A 15030-nucleotide genomic window follows, 5' to 3' on the forward strand; every position below is an offset into this window, starting at 1 on the left:
ATATAGGGCAAAGCCTAGAGGAAAGTGAGCCAACGCAATGTGATTTCCCCCGTCTTGGTAGAGTATCCCAGATCCCGAGAATAGCGAATGATAGGCCAGCGTAAATTGTTTACTATTAAAATTAGGGGTCAACGCTTTCGAAGGGATTTGTTCGTTATCAACGTATAGAGCCAGATAATTTAGGTCGAAATTTTCAAAATTATAAGGATTAGACTTAACGGAGCCCTTATACGCTTTGTTGGTGGCTAAACCAATAATGACTCTGTTGGGCATCGGACCTAAGAATATATTGTCAAAACTATCGTTCTGAATAGAACTAGCTAATGTTTTAACTTTAATTTCAGTACGAGTAAAGGGATATTTGGCATTGCTACGTAATAATCCTTGCTGATGGGCTAATAAAATTTTAGGCATAATTTTAACTTTACGTACAATTAGAGCAGCGTCTATAAATTCGACTTTATACGCGTCGACAGAGTCGCTAAAAAGGGTAAAATTATCGCTATTTCTAGTGAGTGAAACCTTAAGTTGTACGCCATTAATTAAATATTTGTTGAAATTAAAAATGTCACAAAAAATGTTCCCGTAAAGTTCAATTTCTTTTGATTCAGCAGCTAGAACCTGACGTTTTATGAATCCGGCGTTTGTTATCAGATCCATACTTCCAGCCGTGTCATCGTACCATCCAGATGTCGCAAGGTGAGTGTTTTTTGCATCGTACCCAAAGTTGAGCAAGGTTTCGATATAGGCCCTATAGGGGTAATTTGAGGCCGATGGTGAAACCGTCGTATCATTGAGTTTCACTTCGCATTGTTTGAATAGCGAATGCAGAGAATTGTTCACGAGCGAAACGTTAGACCCGGCATCCAAGTTGTCACCGTTGGTTTTGACGATTTTTACTTTACAATATATCATTGTCATTGCCAAATCTGTGTAAGAGTCTCCCGTACCCGGTACCACGAATTCGATGATAGAACTGCTGTCGATAGATGAAATTGGCTTACACCATACCGTTTGACCTTTTTCAACGCTGAGTTGAGTTGGTAGTTCGTTGAAAATATTTAATTCGCTTTTAAGTACTTCCATTTTTTTTAGAGAGCAAAAATATCGCGAACCGTACGCGTGAACTTGCGGCGTTTAACTGAACTCTTTTTCTTCTTCAATGGTTTCTTAGTAGTTTTTCTTCTCTTGCGACGACCCGAACCTTCTTGCGCTGCCATTTCGTCCACAGTTTCTGTCATTCGTTTATTGGCTGACGTTTTTAAGTCCTGACCTTGCAAGACGTCTCCGAGTACTTTCTTTCCTGTAGAAAGAGCCCTTTTTCCCACGTATTTGGCAGACTGTTTTAGGAATGGGAATACAAACCTAGCTAGCCCTGAAAAAAAGCTACCAATTCCGTGTCCTTTTTGTCCCGCAAACCCAGAGAAATAAGGTAAATCTACTCCTCCCCCCGCCTGATTTAAATAATATTGCATGTAGGGACAATTTCTATCAACGTACTGATAAGCCATTCTTTTTTTTTTTACTGAGCTCGTCGTAAATGTACTTTACACGTGACTGAACCAAACTGAAATGGCACGAATTCACCTAAACTAGTTCTTATATTAATGTCGATACAGTCAAAATAATTTCTACTCAGTTTAAGGTAATGCGGAGAATCGAAAGTTTTTGAAACGGTTGATCCATTGGGGGCGTTTTGGTCTACAACAATTGTTCGCAAAAGGGGGGCTAATGTATCCCCAACCATTTCATTTCCTACCAAATCGGAATACACGAACATAAGATCGGGGATGAATAAGTTTAATTGCATAGGGGAATCTGATCTGAATGCTACCTTAGGTGAAATATCAGTAACATTATCTCTAAATCCTAAAATTTTCCTCAACTTTGGCGATAACTCGAGTTGATAATAATGTTTACTATAGGAAGTGTATTGTACGTGTCCACTTTCTAAACTATATTCAAATTTTCCTAATGAATCATTATCGAACTCTGAATTAGCGCTTTCCTTTAAATCAAGGTTCAAACTTTTAATACTTTCATTAAGTACTGCCAAAAGTTCATGAGGATTTTTGTAGTAGCCCTGAGGTATCTCGCGGAAGTCGTAGGTATATTTGTAATCTACTATGTGGGCTGGAGGTTTCGATAGTAATTCCTTAATTTCTATTCCACATCCCATTGGCTCGCTTACGTTATAAAAAGATAAAGGATAAATAATTTCTACCAGAGCAATTTCCCAATCTCCGCGTAAACTAATGGGTTTGGCCAACGTTGTAGAATACGAGGCTAGAGTATTTTCTGAATTATTCTTATTCTTATCTCTAGTATTACTAGGAAGAGTTATGTAAATCCCAGACGTCATCTTGATTAACCCAACTATTAAACGATGGAGGATATCCTAGCCAACTAACGTACAATTGTTTTACTCCGTTTTTAGTTCTCTGACGTAAAATCTTGTTTAACTTGAACGAACGAGGCGCACTGACCTTTTGAAGCTCTCGAAAATAGAACGTTCCTTTTATATCGGTTTCTGCCAAGTCTTTTATTTTATAAACGGGTGGATGTCTTTTAACTATAGCTACGACTTTAAATATTTCTTCGGTATAATTAGCTTCGAAACCCTTTTGAAATATCATTTTAGTTGTATTTATTCTAACCAAATCCCCTACTTGGAATTGCGGTTTCATTTTCAGTTTCTTGGCATAATATTTAGAGTAGATATTATTGTACACACGTAATACGTTATTTTCCGAAACGTCATTAGGGGCCATTTTAATTGAGCTATGATAAGAGGAATTGTACGCTTCGACCAAGTCCTGTAAGACTTCCAAATATCTATTTGTGGAGTGATGGGTAAAATATCTATACATTTTTGTTTTTAACGTTCTATTAAACCTTTCTACGATAGAGGCTTTTATTTCGTCATTTTCGGTACTAAAAAATTTAACTTTATTCTTTTTGAAATATCCTTGTACTTCTTTATTCCTAAATTCCGTGCCCTTGTCCGATTGAAATTTATATGGAATTCCGTCTTTAAAAACAATTTTTATATTTTTCAAAACCTCTTTCCCCGATTTAGTTTTAAGAGGTAACCCCCACGCTTTTCTACTAAAACAGTCTATAATTGTTAAAATGTATTTGTATCCGTCATTATCTGCCTCTAACGAGCGCATATCGTTAATATCAGCCTGGTATTGTTCCCTTATATTACTAATTACTATTTTATTTCGTTGAAACTTTTTATATTTCGGCCTATGCATCGTAAAAGCGTCGATTCCTCTTAACCATTTTTCTACAGTTTCCCTACTTAAGCCGTGAGACTTTACGGACTGGAATAACCTTTCAGCGCCTCCGAAAGAAGCCGGATGCTTCGGGTTAAAATATATTTTTTCTAAAATAGCTTCGCCCATACTTTAGACTTTTGCGCGCGACTCCTTGTTTGTTTATAAGAGTGAAGAGAAGAGTCAGACGTGGAGGAGGAGTGATCTCGGTTAAGGCTACGAGTGGGACGGGGCTTATCTGTCCTGCGCGCACGCCCACTTTGAGGAACCGGATACTCGCGTTTAACGGGAGAACGTCGTTGTCGGGTTCTCGGAGCTAGCGGGGAGGGAAAGCCTTGGATTGCCGGTGAAGAGTTAAATTGGGTTAAATTGGAAATAAACGCGAAATATCCGATAGGTTTTGGGTGGGTTTTAGGATTTAAATACGCTTTGGTAATTTCGCTAATATTGGAACCTTTAATAGGTCGACCGTTTATTACGAGCTCCCCGTTTTCATCCCACCGTATTCTTTCGGGTACAGTTTCCAACTGATCCACCATGCTTTGCGCTTTTTGGTAATATATCAAAGGCAAATCGTCTATCCAGTCCCTACTTAGCGAGTCGAATGCGGGGGCAATTTCGATTTCTTTAGGAGCCGAAGCTTGCTTACGTAGATTTCCGTGTGTCATTAAAGCTTGTTCGTATAAAATCCATTTCGAGGCGTCGTCTAAATCTTTCATATTTAATATTTGGTCCATCTTAACGTCTAATTCAGAGACTGTCAGAGCGAGGGGGTGCGGGAACGGGTCTGGCTTTAAAACGCCGCTAGGGACGAGAATCATTTTTCTGGCGTGTTTCATTGTTTACTACCAAATATAGAACCAAGAAGGGTTGAAACGACGGGTAGAAGAAACGAGAAAAATCCGCCCCCAGACTGAACTAACAATTTCTTTTTACTTTTCCAAGCTACCCGCTTACTAGCTAGTTTTCGAAGGGTATTTTTATGACGAGATAACCTGGTTTTTTGGGTATTTGATAGTTTTACGTTACCAATTAAAGTGTTATGAATACATTCACTGATAGCGTCTATGAGGGATTTGTCGGCTTTAGCTAAAATGGCTTTTCTTTGAACGGGTTTGCAACGACCGAGATATCGGAGAGCGTCTCTCTCGATACGTACTCTACGAGACATGATTCATAACTGATTGAAGTTACGAAATGTAAGTTCTATTTATTTATTTAGGGAGATAACCGTAGCACGTTTCTCCCGGTAAAATATTAGTCAAGACTCTTTGATCTTCGGGACAAGTTTGAGTTAAATTGAATACTAGGTAACCGTGAGGTCTCGAAGTCGCGTCTTCGTAAGCGTCAACTACAAAACGCCACTTATCAGGGAACATTTGTCTAGCGAGATAAGCCACTTGCTGACGGTCTCGGGGACTTTTCAATAAAATTATGTAATGCGAATTCAGGGATATGGATCTGCTATCTTTTGATTGATGGAATAAGTTCTGTGTAATAAAAATAACGCTTAGAGAACGGTGATGGGTGCCTTTCACGAATAAATCACCAATTTGACCTTTACTCTCGCTCATCTGGTCGTCGATAACTAATAATATAGGATCTTTTCCGTCATAATCAGATAAAACAGGCAATCCTTCTTTAAAAACTACCCTGTGCTTCATTTTATCGTATAGAGCTTGCCATTCTCCGTAATACCAATGTATTTCTTTGAAACCCGGAACAAACATTTCCTCTTCGTGATTAATTATAGATTCAATTAAATAGCTTTTGCCACTCTGACTCGGGCCTGCCGTTACGCAATTAAACGGATGAATAAATTGCATGGTTATCTCTCTTCGAGTACTAGCGTACAAATGAAAATGTAAATTAAAATTCGGTTAAATTTATGGGACTCTTCAGCGGAGGAAAAATATAATCGAATAACCTATTTCATCCCTTACCCCGTATAGGTTTGATATTCACATTAGAGTCGCAAGACTATATTTACTTTAGAGTCGTAAGACTGAAACCTATATTCACTTTAGAGTGGAGAGACTAATTTTAAACGAGAATTAGCGATTGGAGGGCTCTACGTCCCCGGCCTCAGGAGCAAATAGATTCGCTTTATAGCCGTAGGGTACCGTAGTGAAGTCGTCCAGTAACCGTACCTTGTCTACGACGGGTCTATAGATTTTAGTACGGTCGACGGAAACGACCGTATGATCGGGTAGACGCAAAATCTGCCTCGGCTGGGGTACGGTTACTGGCTCGTTCGTTTCTCCGTCGACACCTATTAATCTTTTAAGCGTGTCCATATTAACCAAATCTTTAATGCCTTGATTTATACGGAACCCTTTGACTTTCATTTCGTAGGAGACTTTACCGGTCGTAGGGTTCAGTACTTTAAAGGCGTAATTTTTTGCGCCACCTGTTGCCAATTCTTGGATGTACGAGCCTTTTCCGTACTTTGCCAACTCATCGGTCATGTCTCCGAGATAGTTGCCCGTATCAATCTCTATTCCATCTCGTTCTTTTAGATAAATGCAACTATCCGTATCATAATAATACGTAAGCTGGCCTAATCTCCTTAAATAAGAGTATAACTTGATCCTAGCCATTGCGGTCGTATAGGCAGCAATTACTACGTTCGTGTTTGGGTAAACAAGATCAATATCTTTCAAAAACGCCCACTTGATCACGCAATGCGTTTGACTTAAGGGAATAACCGATTTAACTTCTATGTCTGGGTCTAAGAATAAATCGAAAAATTTTTTGGGATCGCTAATAATAGCCGATTGGTCTTTGCGAGGGTTTAAACCAAAACGACCCCAAAAAGAGTTAAGACAAAGCTTCGCGATGGTACGAAGACCAGGGTTCTTTTTAATATTGGTAGGATCAAGTTTTACTCCTTCCTTTTCGTAATATTCGTCAACGTATTTCTTAATCTCTTCATCGGTCTCTATTCCCGCGGGTAAGCCGCTGGATTCCTGTTTGAGTTTAAGAAACGCGTTGACGTACTCGGAGAAAAGACCGCCCTCTTTCGATATCGGGTCGTATTTTACTACCTCGTATTCCCAAATTTCGTGAATAGAAATGACCTTGTAACCCATTTCGATTGCCAACTGTACCTCGTCTGCAACCCAAGTACCAGTTATTTGTCGCTCTGAGTCTTCGTGGGGACAATCCTGCTGGTTTCGAGACTCACTACATTTTTGGCAGTTGGCAAACACTAGTTTCGATCCTATTCTTTGGGGTAAAACGGGATGGTAGAGAGCTTGAGGCGGTAACATTGTGGCTTTTATTAATCCGTTTACGGTAGAAATGTCAGGGAAAGGAGCTTTTACATGTATTTTAGGGTGTCCCACGGGTAACTTGCAATACTTGTTACACCACGGATAGAGTGAACAAATATCAATGTATTTAATTTCCTCCCCCTCTTTACACTTGTGATGTAATTTCAAGGCTGACGTACGTCCTCCGAAAAAGGCTTCGCGGGGGCGGATTGGTTCTTTAATTTTTAATTTTAAATTTTCGGTAGAAAGATATGCGTTGATGGCGGGGTTAGTACTCCGCTCAGCTTTGAAAGTACATCCCCATTTTTCATGGACAGTGTATCCCAATTGTTTCAAGCGGTTAGTGGTAGCAATGGTTGACGCGTATCGCGAATTATGGGTCTGAGTGTTGTCGCCGTATAACGCTAAGTTTCTATTGATAGGAAAATACTTTTTACACCCGTGAAAATAACATCCGTGATATTGAAACACTTCGTTATCGAGAAGTCCGTCCACGTTAATGTTAAGAATTCTAGGTTCAAATCCATTAAAAGCAGACTGAATTTCCTTCCCTCGTAAGTGAGACATCCATTCAAGCCATTCGATCGCTACAAAACTCTGGTTGCAGTTCATACGATAGCCGAAAGGGGGCACTACACCAATCGTATCGGACTGTAAAAAGTGTTTCCTAAAGATAAAACTGCATACTCCCGCAATCGTTATCGCAGTTAAGAACGGGTCTATTTCAAATTTATCCATGAAAATAGAACGATATGATAAACAGCCTTGCAAAAGAATGTTTACGTCCTGGCGACAGTACCGGATTAAATCTCTTTTATAATCAAAATAATTAAAGTTGGGGTCCGAATTTCCGCAAGCTTCGGACCGGGAATCGTTATACCACTGGATAAATTCATCGTAGGCCTTACCGCTTAAACGATTAGGGTCGTACGCGTCCATCGGAGGCATGTCATTATGTAGTACGTAATTGGTTTCGTTCGAACGGGCTGGATCAAATTCATGGTCTACGGTATTAAACAGTAAATGCGGGAAATGTCCCTTATTTAAATTATTATCTAAACCAAATGTGGAAACGAATTGAGAAAGGGCAAAGGGCATAAAATTTAAGGAATCTAAGAATTTTAATTTTTTATACTGTACATTCATGAATTTGGTCCCGTCTGTCAAGACTTTAGGGGTCCACTTTAAATCGACCATTTTACGTACTATAAATTGCGCGTCGTAACCTTTAGCGTTATGGGCAATACATATTATCTTATCAGCCACTCTGTTAAGCGTACGAAGATACTCTAGAAAGTCGCCGACGGGGTCTTTTGAGAGAAATATTTTCTCCCGAGGACCACTACCGCATTTAGCGCATGCGTACTGACTATCTTTTTCTTCGAAACAGAATTTACACGCTTTTTGCGAGACGCATAAAATTGGTTCGTGAATCAAAGCATTGGCGTCAGTACGATTTGTTTGTTTACATTCCAAGTCATAAAAAACAAAGACTTCCGTTTTTGGAGTACTTCTCTTAGTTGGTGGTGATTGTTCATTGTCGGAGTCGTGGACCCGTTTATTATTGCTATTTATTCGAGAACGAGTAGTTTTATCGGCAGAATCTTTACGGTCGGTCGGTCTCTAAAGGTTGCATGTAACATAGATGACCTGCGGGGTTAAACTCACTACACGAAAGACAATAGGTCTCTCCGCAAACGTGTACTGCCTTACGCTTAAACATACTGATAAATTTTCCGCAAAGATTACAAACGTAAATTTTATTACATAAGGGCTCGGGTCCTGATAAATGGTAATCGTAACAATTTTGATTAGGGAAAACTCTTAAACATGTTTGGCAAGTTATTTTATCTACGTCCTTCCTGCAATCTTGTTTTCTACAACAAGCGTGACAGAAAAGAAGGCATTTATGGTCAGCGAGATGATTAAAACCTACTAAACATTTTTCGCAAAAGTAATTAAACGCGAAAAGGGGTTTGGGGTTAGTAATTACGTTGAAATGTGTGTCAATATTTAGAAGATAAAGACGTTTGCGGAGAGGTCCTTCTAGTTCCCTCTCTTCTTCGACGTCGCCGAAAATAACTAAGGGTACGGGATCGCGTAATCGAAAAACGATAATACTGTATTCGGGCAAGATTTCTTGGAACCGAGTTAAAGCGTCCGGACCCGCGCATTCTTCGTCTGTTAATGCAGAATAAGCCAAAAGGGTCCTAGCTTCGCGGGTCTGTAATAGCATTTCAATATTTTTTCCTCTACACTGTCTTATAGTAGTATATTTTCTTTTAAGTTCTCCATCATTTTTATTTTCCATGTATTCTCTATGAGCTATGGCTACTACAAGAGCGCGTGCTAAACAAATTTTATCCTGGTTATTTATCGTTATCGTGCAATGTTTATAAAAAGAAAACTCTTTTTCAAGGGAAATCCCTAACCCAACTGATCTAATTCCTCCTTGCGGTAATCTGACTCGATTAAACGTAACCGTAACTATTCCTTCAAAAAAACTACCATCGTTCTCGGATCTATAGCTTTTTTCATCGATATACGTCATCAACCATTGCAAGTCTAATTGGTCCCGACGCCGGAAACTGACGTTAATTTGAAAACCGGGGTTAGTGACGTTCACGAATGAAACCGAAACCATATCTGAAGGCAAACAGTCCTCTAATAGGGTTTCCATCAATATATAAATACCATTTTCTATATTATTTTCTAACCGGACATTTAAAGTCCGTCCCATTAGTCCAAAATTTGGGAAATTTTGGATATTATTATTCAATATTTTAACAGAACCTGGTAAATTAGGAAAGGACGGAGGCGTTATTGGAACGTCAACCAACCCACCTCCAACTTGAGGAGGAGGAGGAGGAGACGAAGTGGGGGCAGTCAAATTTGCGTTCTCGGGGTTCGCGTTTTTCTCAGCAGTCTGAGACGATGGAGGTGAATACTGCGGAGCTCGTGAGGGGCCTGCGACCGCTATAGGGTCATTATTACGCTGAGGGGAAATATTATGAGGTGGCCTACTACTACTACTACTACTAGCCGTACGAGCAGCTAACAACGCTTTAGCTTCCTCGAACATTTCGGCTGCCCTTGCGGCTGCGGCTGCAAGTTCCTCCGCGTCCCGTCGGGCAACTTGTACGTTCTCAGCTAAGCGCTGAATGCTGTCCGTACTGAGGGACGACATGATAAAATTATCTTCCAAAGATAAAGAGTGGCATGTGTCATCTGATTCTAGAAAGGGTGAGGGAGCATCCATAGGCGTATACGAGGGCGAAAAACGTACTTCGGCATGTGGAATAGAACTAGGTCTTAAAAGGGGTGAAGGTAAATTATCGATAGGGGGCGAACAGATTTGATGGGTTAGTTGATATTCTCTAAGATAATCTCGTACCATTGTCATTTCTTTTAAACGTTCCAATTGCGAATCAGTTACTGTAGTTAAGGAAAGGGTAGGGTCTTGGGTATCAGTTAAATCTATTATTTCCATTTCTGGAGAATCGGGTAAAGTTACTATGGGTACTTCCGGGAACTCGTTATCAGTTATATCAATCAATTCAGGGGAGTCGATTATAATCATTTCCGGGGTATCAACTAAATTAATTTCTGGGTATTGTACACCTTTCATTTTAATGCCGATTTACTTAAACCTTATTCAAAAAATTACGATAAAAAAAATCAAAATAAACTTACGTAGAGAGAGAGAGAGCGCGCTTCAAAAATCCTGGTACTAGACGCACAAAGAACAACAATAGAGTGACGTTCCCCCGGTTCAGGCGCCCCCCTTATATAGGGCCTAGGGGAAGATAGTAAGCTTATCTCTTATTCCCAAAGAACTTGTTCAGTTCTCGAGAATATATTAGGGTTATGCTAAAATTTATACTTATTTTCGCAAAATATTCCATTTAACTTCATTTCCGATATGGACACTGAAGTACAAACATCTGCCATAATCACCGTCCTGAAACAACCTTCTAAAATTATAGCCGTAGTGATTATTTTAATTACAATTTTCTTATTTGAGTTCATTTTGTGGTATTTTGAAAACGTTTCTACCGTAAAATTGTAACTTTTTTCACTGTAGCTCACAAAATGGTATTAAAAGTATACTAATTTTATGTTAATTTCTATTAATTGTATTGTTTTCTAGGATATGATTGCATCACAAGCTCTCGAAAGGAAACTACAATGGGTTTTTTTTCTTCTTCCAAGTGGATTAATATGTGACGTCAATGGGGATAATTAGAGGCAGTTTCGAGCACGGGACGGTTTAATTTCGAGTGTCTAGAACTGTTATCTCAGAGAGAGAGAGCCGATAGAATTTGAGGGTTATTTGAAGTTTAGATCACGTGATGAATTAATCTCAACAAGATAGGAACTGATTAATCTCCCATGCGTCATTTCTCTCTGAGACGCTGAACTGAAAAGAAGTGCATCCGCTTTGCTCTCGTCATCTACCGTAAACATGGAAAAACGATCTATTGGTAAGCATTATTTTATTAATACTATTACTATTTCAATGGACAAAGGCTTAACATTTTCATTTTCTATAGCCGAGACGCATACCGTATCCAAACGCAGGGGCCAAGAAAGACGTATCAACATAAAAATCACGTTAGGAGGATCAGTCTACATTTCTTTTGGTTTCGACGGATCAAAATTACAAGTTCTCTTCTTCAAAAAATCGAACGAAAATATTCTGTTCCTGACCTCCGAAGCTTTCACCAATCTACTCTCTCTTTGGGGAGAGCTTTTCGCCGCTACGCAAACCGGAGCATCGTCTCTAACCCACAACATCATCGACTATCACGACAACAACGTATCCATCGTCGCCACTACCAACAACATCAAATTGAACTCTGCCTACGGTCATGTTCTGGATCTGGGAGCTCGCGAAATCGGTGAGTTCCAAAAAAAAATTGATTTTATTCGGTTTCAAATAAATCTTTTAAACGAACATAAAAATGTTATCGAATGCATGTACTTAGCTATTGTTAAAAACCTTAAAAAAATTCACGAATTATTATATGGAAAACCTTTCGAGGGTTTATTTTTGTACCCAGATCAATTTAATTCGTACCATCAAGTAAAATCTTATTTTGGCTGTTTTAAATCACCCTCGGAAGTACTACAAGATTTTACTAATTTACTCGTAGATAATCAATTAACCTGTAAACTTAGCTACTTTAATTTGTTTTCATTGTGTAATGCACAAGATAACCATCTAATGGAATATCTGATAGTACCTACTAACATGTAAACAAAGTTCTAAAATAAAATAAAAAATTAATTAAATTGAAAATAACTTGTTATTATTGCCTAGAGATTAGAAATTAAGGAGTTCTGAAGCGATAAGCAAACGGGTAAAAATCTAATCTCCAGATATCTGCGCGAGGAAAACTAATTTTGGAGAATGGGGATGGGGGGAAAGCAACTGGTGATTAGAAGGGGTGAACGCAATGGGGGAAAGGAGCTGGTGAACGAGAGATAAAGTATCCAGTGAATGGGGGGTTGGGGGAAAGCAACCCGTGAACGGGAGAATCTGGTGAATAGAAATTCTGGTGATTGAGATGGGGGCGCGGGTGGGGGAGGAACGGGAGAGGCGCGGGTGAACGGCGGGAGCCAAGCTCTTTGTGTCTATCCGGTGATTGAGAATGAAATTCTCAATCACCGGATAGACACCCTTCTCTCTTCGGAAGCTTATATACCTAAACGTGTACACTAATCATCTATTGTCTCATTTTAAATTTCTACGGCTTGCCAAAATACAAATATAACGTGATTGATATTTACCAACAGCGTAAAATATTTGTAGAGTGCCGCTTTAGCCTTTGCATATTCCGCAGCAGTGGCAGTATCAGGCAATGTATAAAAAATATTGCATACCTCTTCTCCGGCATAGTGCAATAGGGCTGCACGTTTCACGGAATCGTCGTGGACAGCCGCTACGATGAGAAAACTCTCAAAACGAGTGAGCCACTTCTTCCAACAAAGACCAACGTTAAGCGGCTCCAAGTGGACCGAAAACTGGGGAAATGTTTGCAGGGCGACCGCCATTAAAATACCGTCTCGTAAATGCGGTAAAAAGAATGTCCGTCACCAGTGTTATGTCTTAACTTTGTTTGAAATAATTCAAAACCATCACACAAGTTAAAGTAAGAACATAATAAAGTTTAATAACTAAAGAGATAACAACAATGTAGTGAATTATTGTTCCCGTGCCGTCCGCCTGACTACCTCTACCTTCAAGCACCCTCATGCGGCTCTCTTGTTGAGCACATGATGCCATGTTTCCATATTTCGTGTTGTTCTTTCTTCACAGTTGCTCCAGGGATTCCATATGGCTTTATCAAACCTAGCATCGAAGTCATTAAGCCAGGTTTCAACCAAGTAGTTCAGAAAAGCATTTTCTTTAAGATTTTTAGTTGGCTTCTCTTCGTTTATTTTACCCACACCTGGTCCAGTTCTTCAATTTTTACAAGAGGTAGCGCTAAAAGACGTCGAACTACTTTCTTGTTATTAGGATCCTCAGGTACGTTGTTATACTGACGAAATGAAATGCCGCGAAGCGAATTAGTGGCGGAATGCCTCGACTGGGTAATTTGCAGGTGCCAAATGGCCAGACGGCGAATTGAAATGCGGCGAAACAAACCCAAACAAAAATAACACCTGCTTAAGGCAAACTGTTGATTTGTTTTATTAAAATCGGTTGATCGGTTTGGTTTCACTGATAAATGTTGCGCACTTTTAAGGCGTGACGTTTCTTTTGGTATTACAGACAATGTGAAAACTTACGGTACCTTGATCCGAGTGTGGTTAAGAATTCGATAAGGTACTTTATCACTGGATGATTTACTTTGCAAGACTAAAAGAAAAATTAAATAATTTGTAAACCAGTGGTCAAACTTTCACATAAAAACATTTTAAAGGGCAAGTTGCGAGTTCACTCCCCACGGGTTAGAGGGGGTTCCCCCTATCTCATCGGTTCTTCCTTTCCAAACAAATTGTTGAGGTTAATAGCAGTATTACTTGTAAGTGGACGCCCTTAACCTCAGCAAGTAGATACAATATATCTTCTTCACAATTCGTACCCCAAAGAATTATTGAAGTCTTTTAATTCAACTATCTACGACGACATTTAAATATTCGTACTATATTTGGCAAATAGATGTAAATTAGATCACAGCAATGTATATGATTTCTATTCTTATACAAGACAGTGTACAATGTCAAATAAATACGTGTAAACTTTAGAGGTATACTGTTTAAGTCCATGTATAGTGACGCCGAAAAGAGGATTCATTTGGGCGGATAATTGGGCTGCTTTCTTACGGAGTTTGTCCGAGATCCTTAAAAATAATCTGGCAACTCTGTTGCCTCGCTATTACCCGGTCAACTGAATTAAAGGAATTTAAAATGTCACTGAATAACTTGAGCTAGAGGTGAGAGAGAGGGACTGGCTATTTAGCGGATCCTAGTGACCGCCCTTAAGGTCCTTTTGTGCACAATCTCTATTTTTATTTTTGGAAAATATTTTACGGGTCATGTGAGGCTGCAGGGGCTTCCCGTTTATGCAGATGCCCAATGGCGCCAGAAAGAAAATATTTTACTGGCGCATAATCGTTTTTGCGTTTCAATTGTTTTTTATAAAATTGTGGGCCTATTATACGTTTAAATTTTTGAGTAATGATGTAAAGCTAGAAAAAATTGTTTTCATCTCGATTTACTCCCATCGAGTACAAATTGAAAATTAAGAAATTAATTAACTAATTCTATACCAAACTATACGCCGCCAAAACCAATTATTGAAACTGATTTCCCTCCAAGGCAAGTTTTTAATATTCAGGAGATGACATCACACATGAGTGAATTGAGATATCATCGCTTTTAGAAAACTATGAAAATGAAAATGTTAAGACGTGGGAACCAGGGCCGGAGCTATCACCGCCAATTATTAGCCGTTGGCCAAACTTTGCTAAAATGGGGAATTTAAAATTTGAAGGACTATTTTTGCATTTCTGTTATGTTCGGCATAAAAATCATCGAGCAAAATTGACCTTTATTTCGCGAAATAAGTAAGAAATTAACTAATTATTTTCCGGACTATACTTCGCCAAAAACAATAACAAAAACTGATTGCTCTCCTAGTTTTAAAATTAAGGGGTTGACGACCCACGCGTGAATTGAGATATCATCGCGGTGAGACAACTACGAAATGTGAATAGAATAGGACGACGGAACCAGGATCGTAGATCTGGGAAAGATATTAGAGCTATCCCCGTTATTTTCTAACATTTGGCAAAACATGGTTAAAATGGGGAAATAAAAATTTAGTTAATGTTCCGCACCCAAATCACAGGAAACACCTTTGTTAAGCTCAATTGGAAAATGACTTTTCTGAAAGGGTGTTTGTTGCTAGAAGCACTTTTATCATTGGGTTCGATTTGAATTCTACGTCACTCGACAGATTTAAT

At 39.1% G+C, this 15030-nt stretch overlaps 1 protein-coding gene across 1 annotated transcript; it reads left to right on the plus strand.

Annotated features, from left to right (window-relative positions):
- Nucleotides 1–506: 506 nt before the first annotated feature.
- On the plus strand, nucleotides 507–13259 carry LOC149968830 (uncharacterized). Its single transcript, XM_090168947.1, has 5 exons — nucleotides 507–699; nucleotides 10707–11040; nucleotides 11110–11727; nucleotides 12879–13088; nucleotides 13165–13259. The coding sequence occupies exons 2-5, from the start codon at nucleotides 11022–11024 to the stop codon at nucleotides 13257–13259; spliced, it is 942 nt and encodes a 313-aa protein (XP_090025073.1). The 5' UTR covers nucleotides 507–699; nucleotides 10707–11021.
- The last annotated feature ends 1771 nt before the right edge of the window (nucleotides 13260–15030 follow it).

This window comes from Leiobunum rupestre, chromosome 1, assembly GCF_980474605.1.
Source record: "Leiobunum rupestre chromosome 1, qqLeiRupe1.1.hap1, whole genome shotgun sequence".
NCBI classification, from domain to species: domain Eukaryota; kingdom Metazoa; phylum Arthropoda; class Arachnida; order Opiliones; family Sclerosomatidae; genus Leiobunum; species Leiobunum rupestre.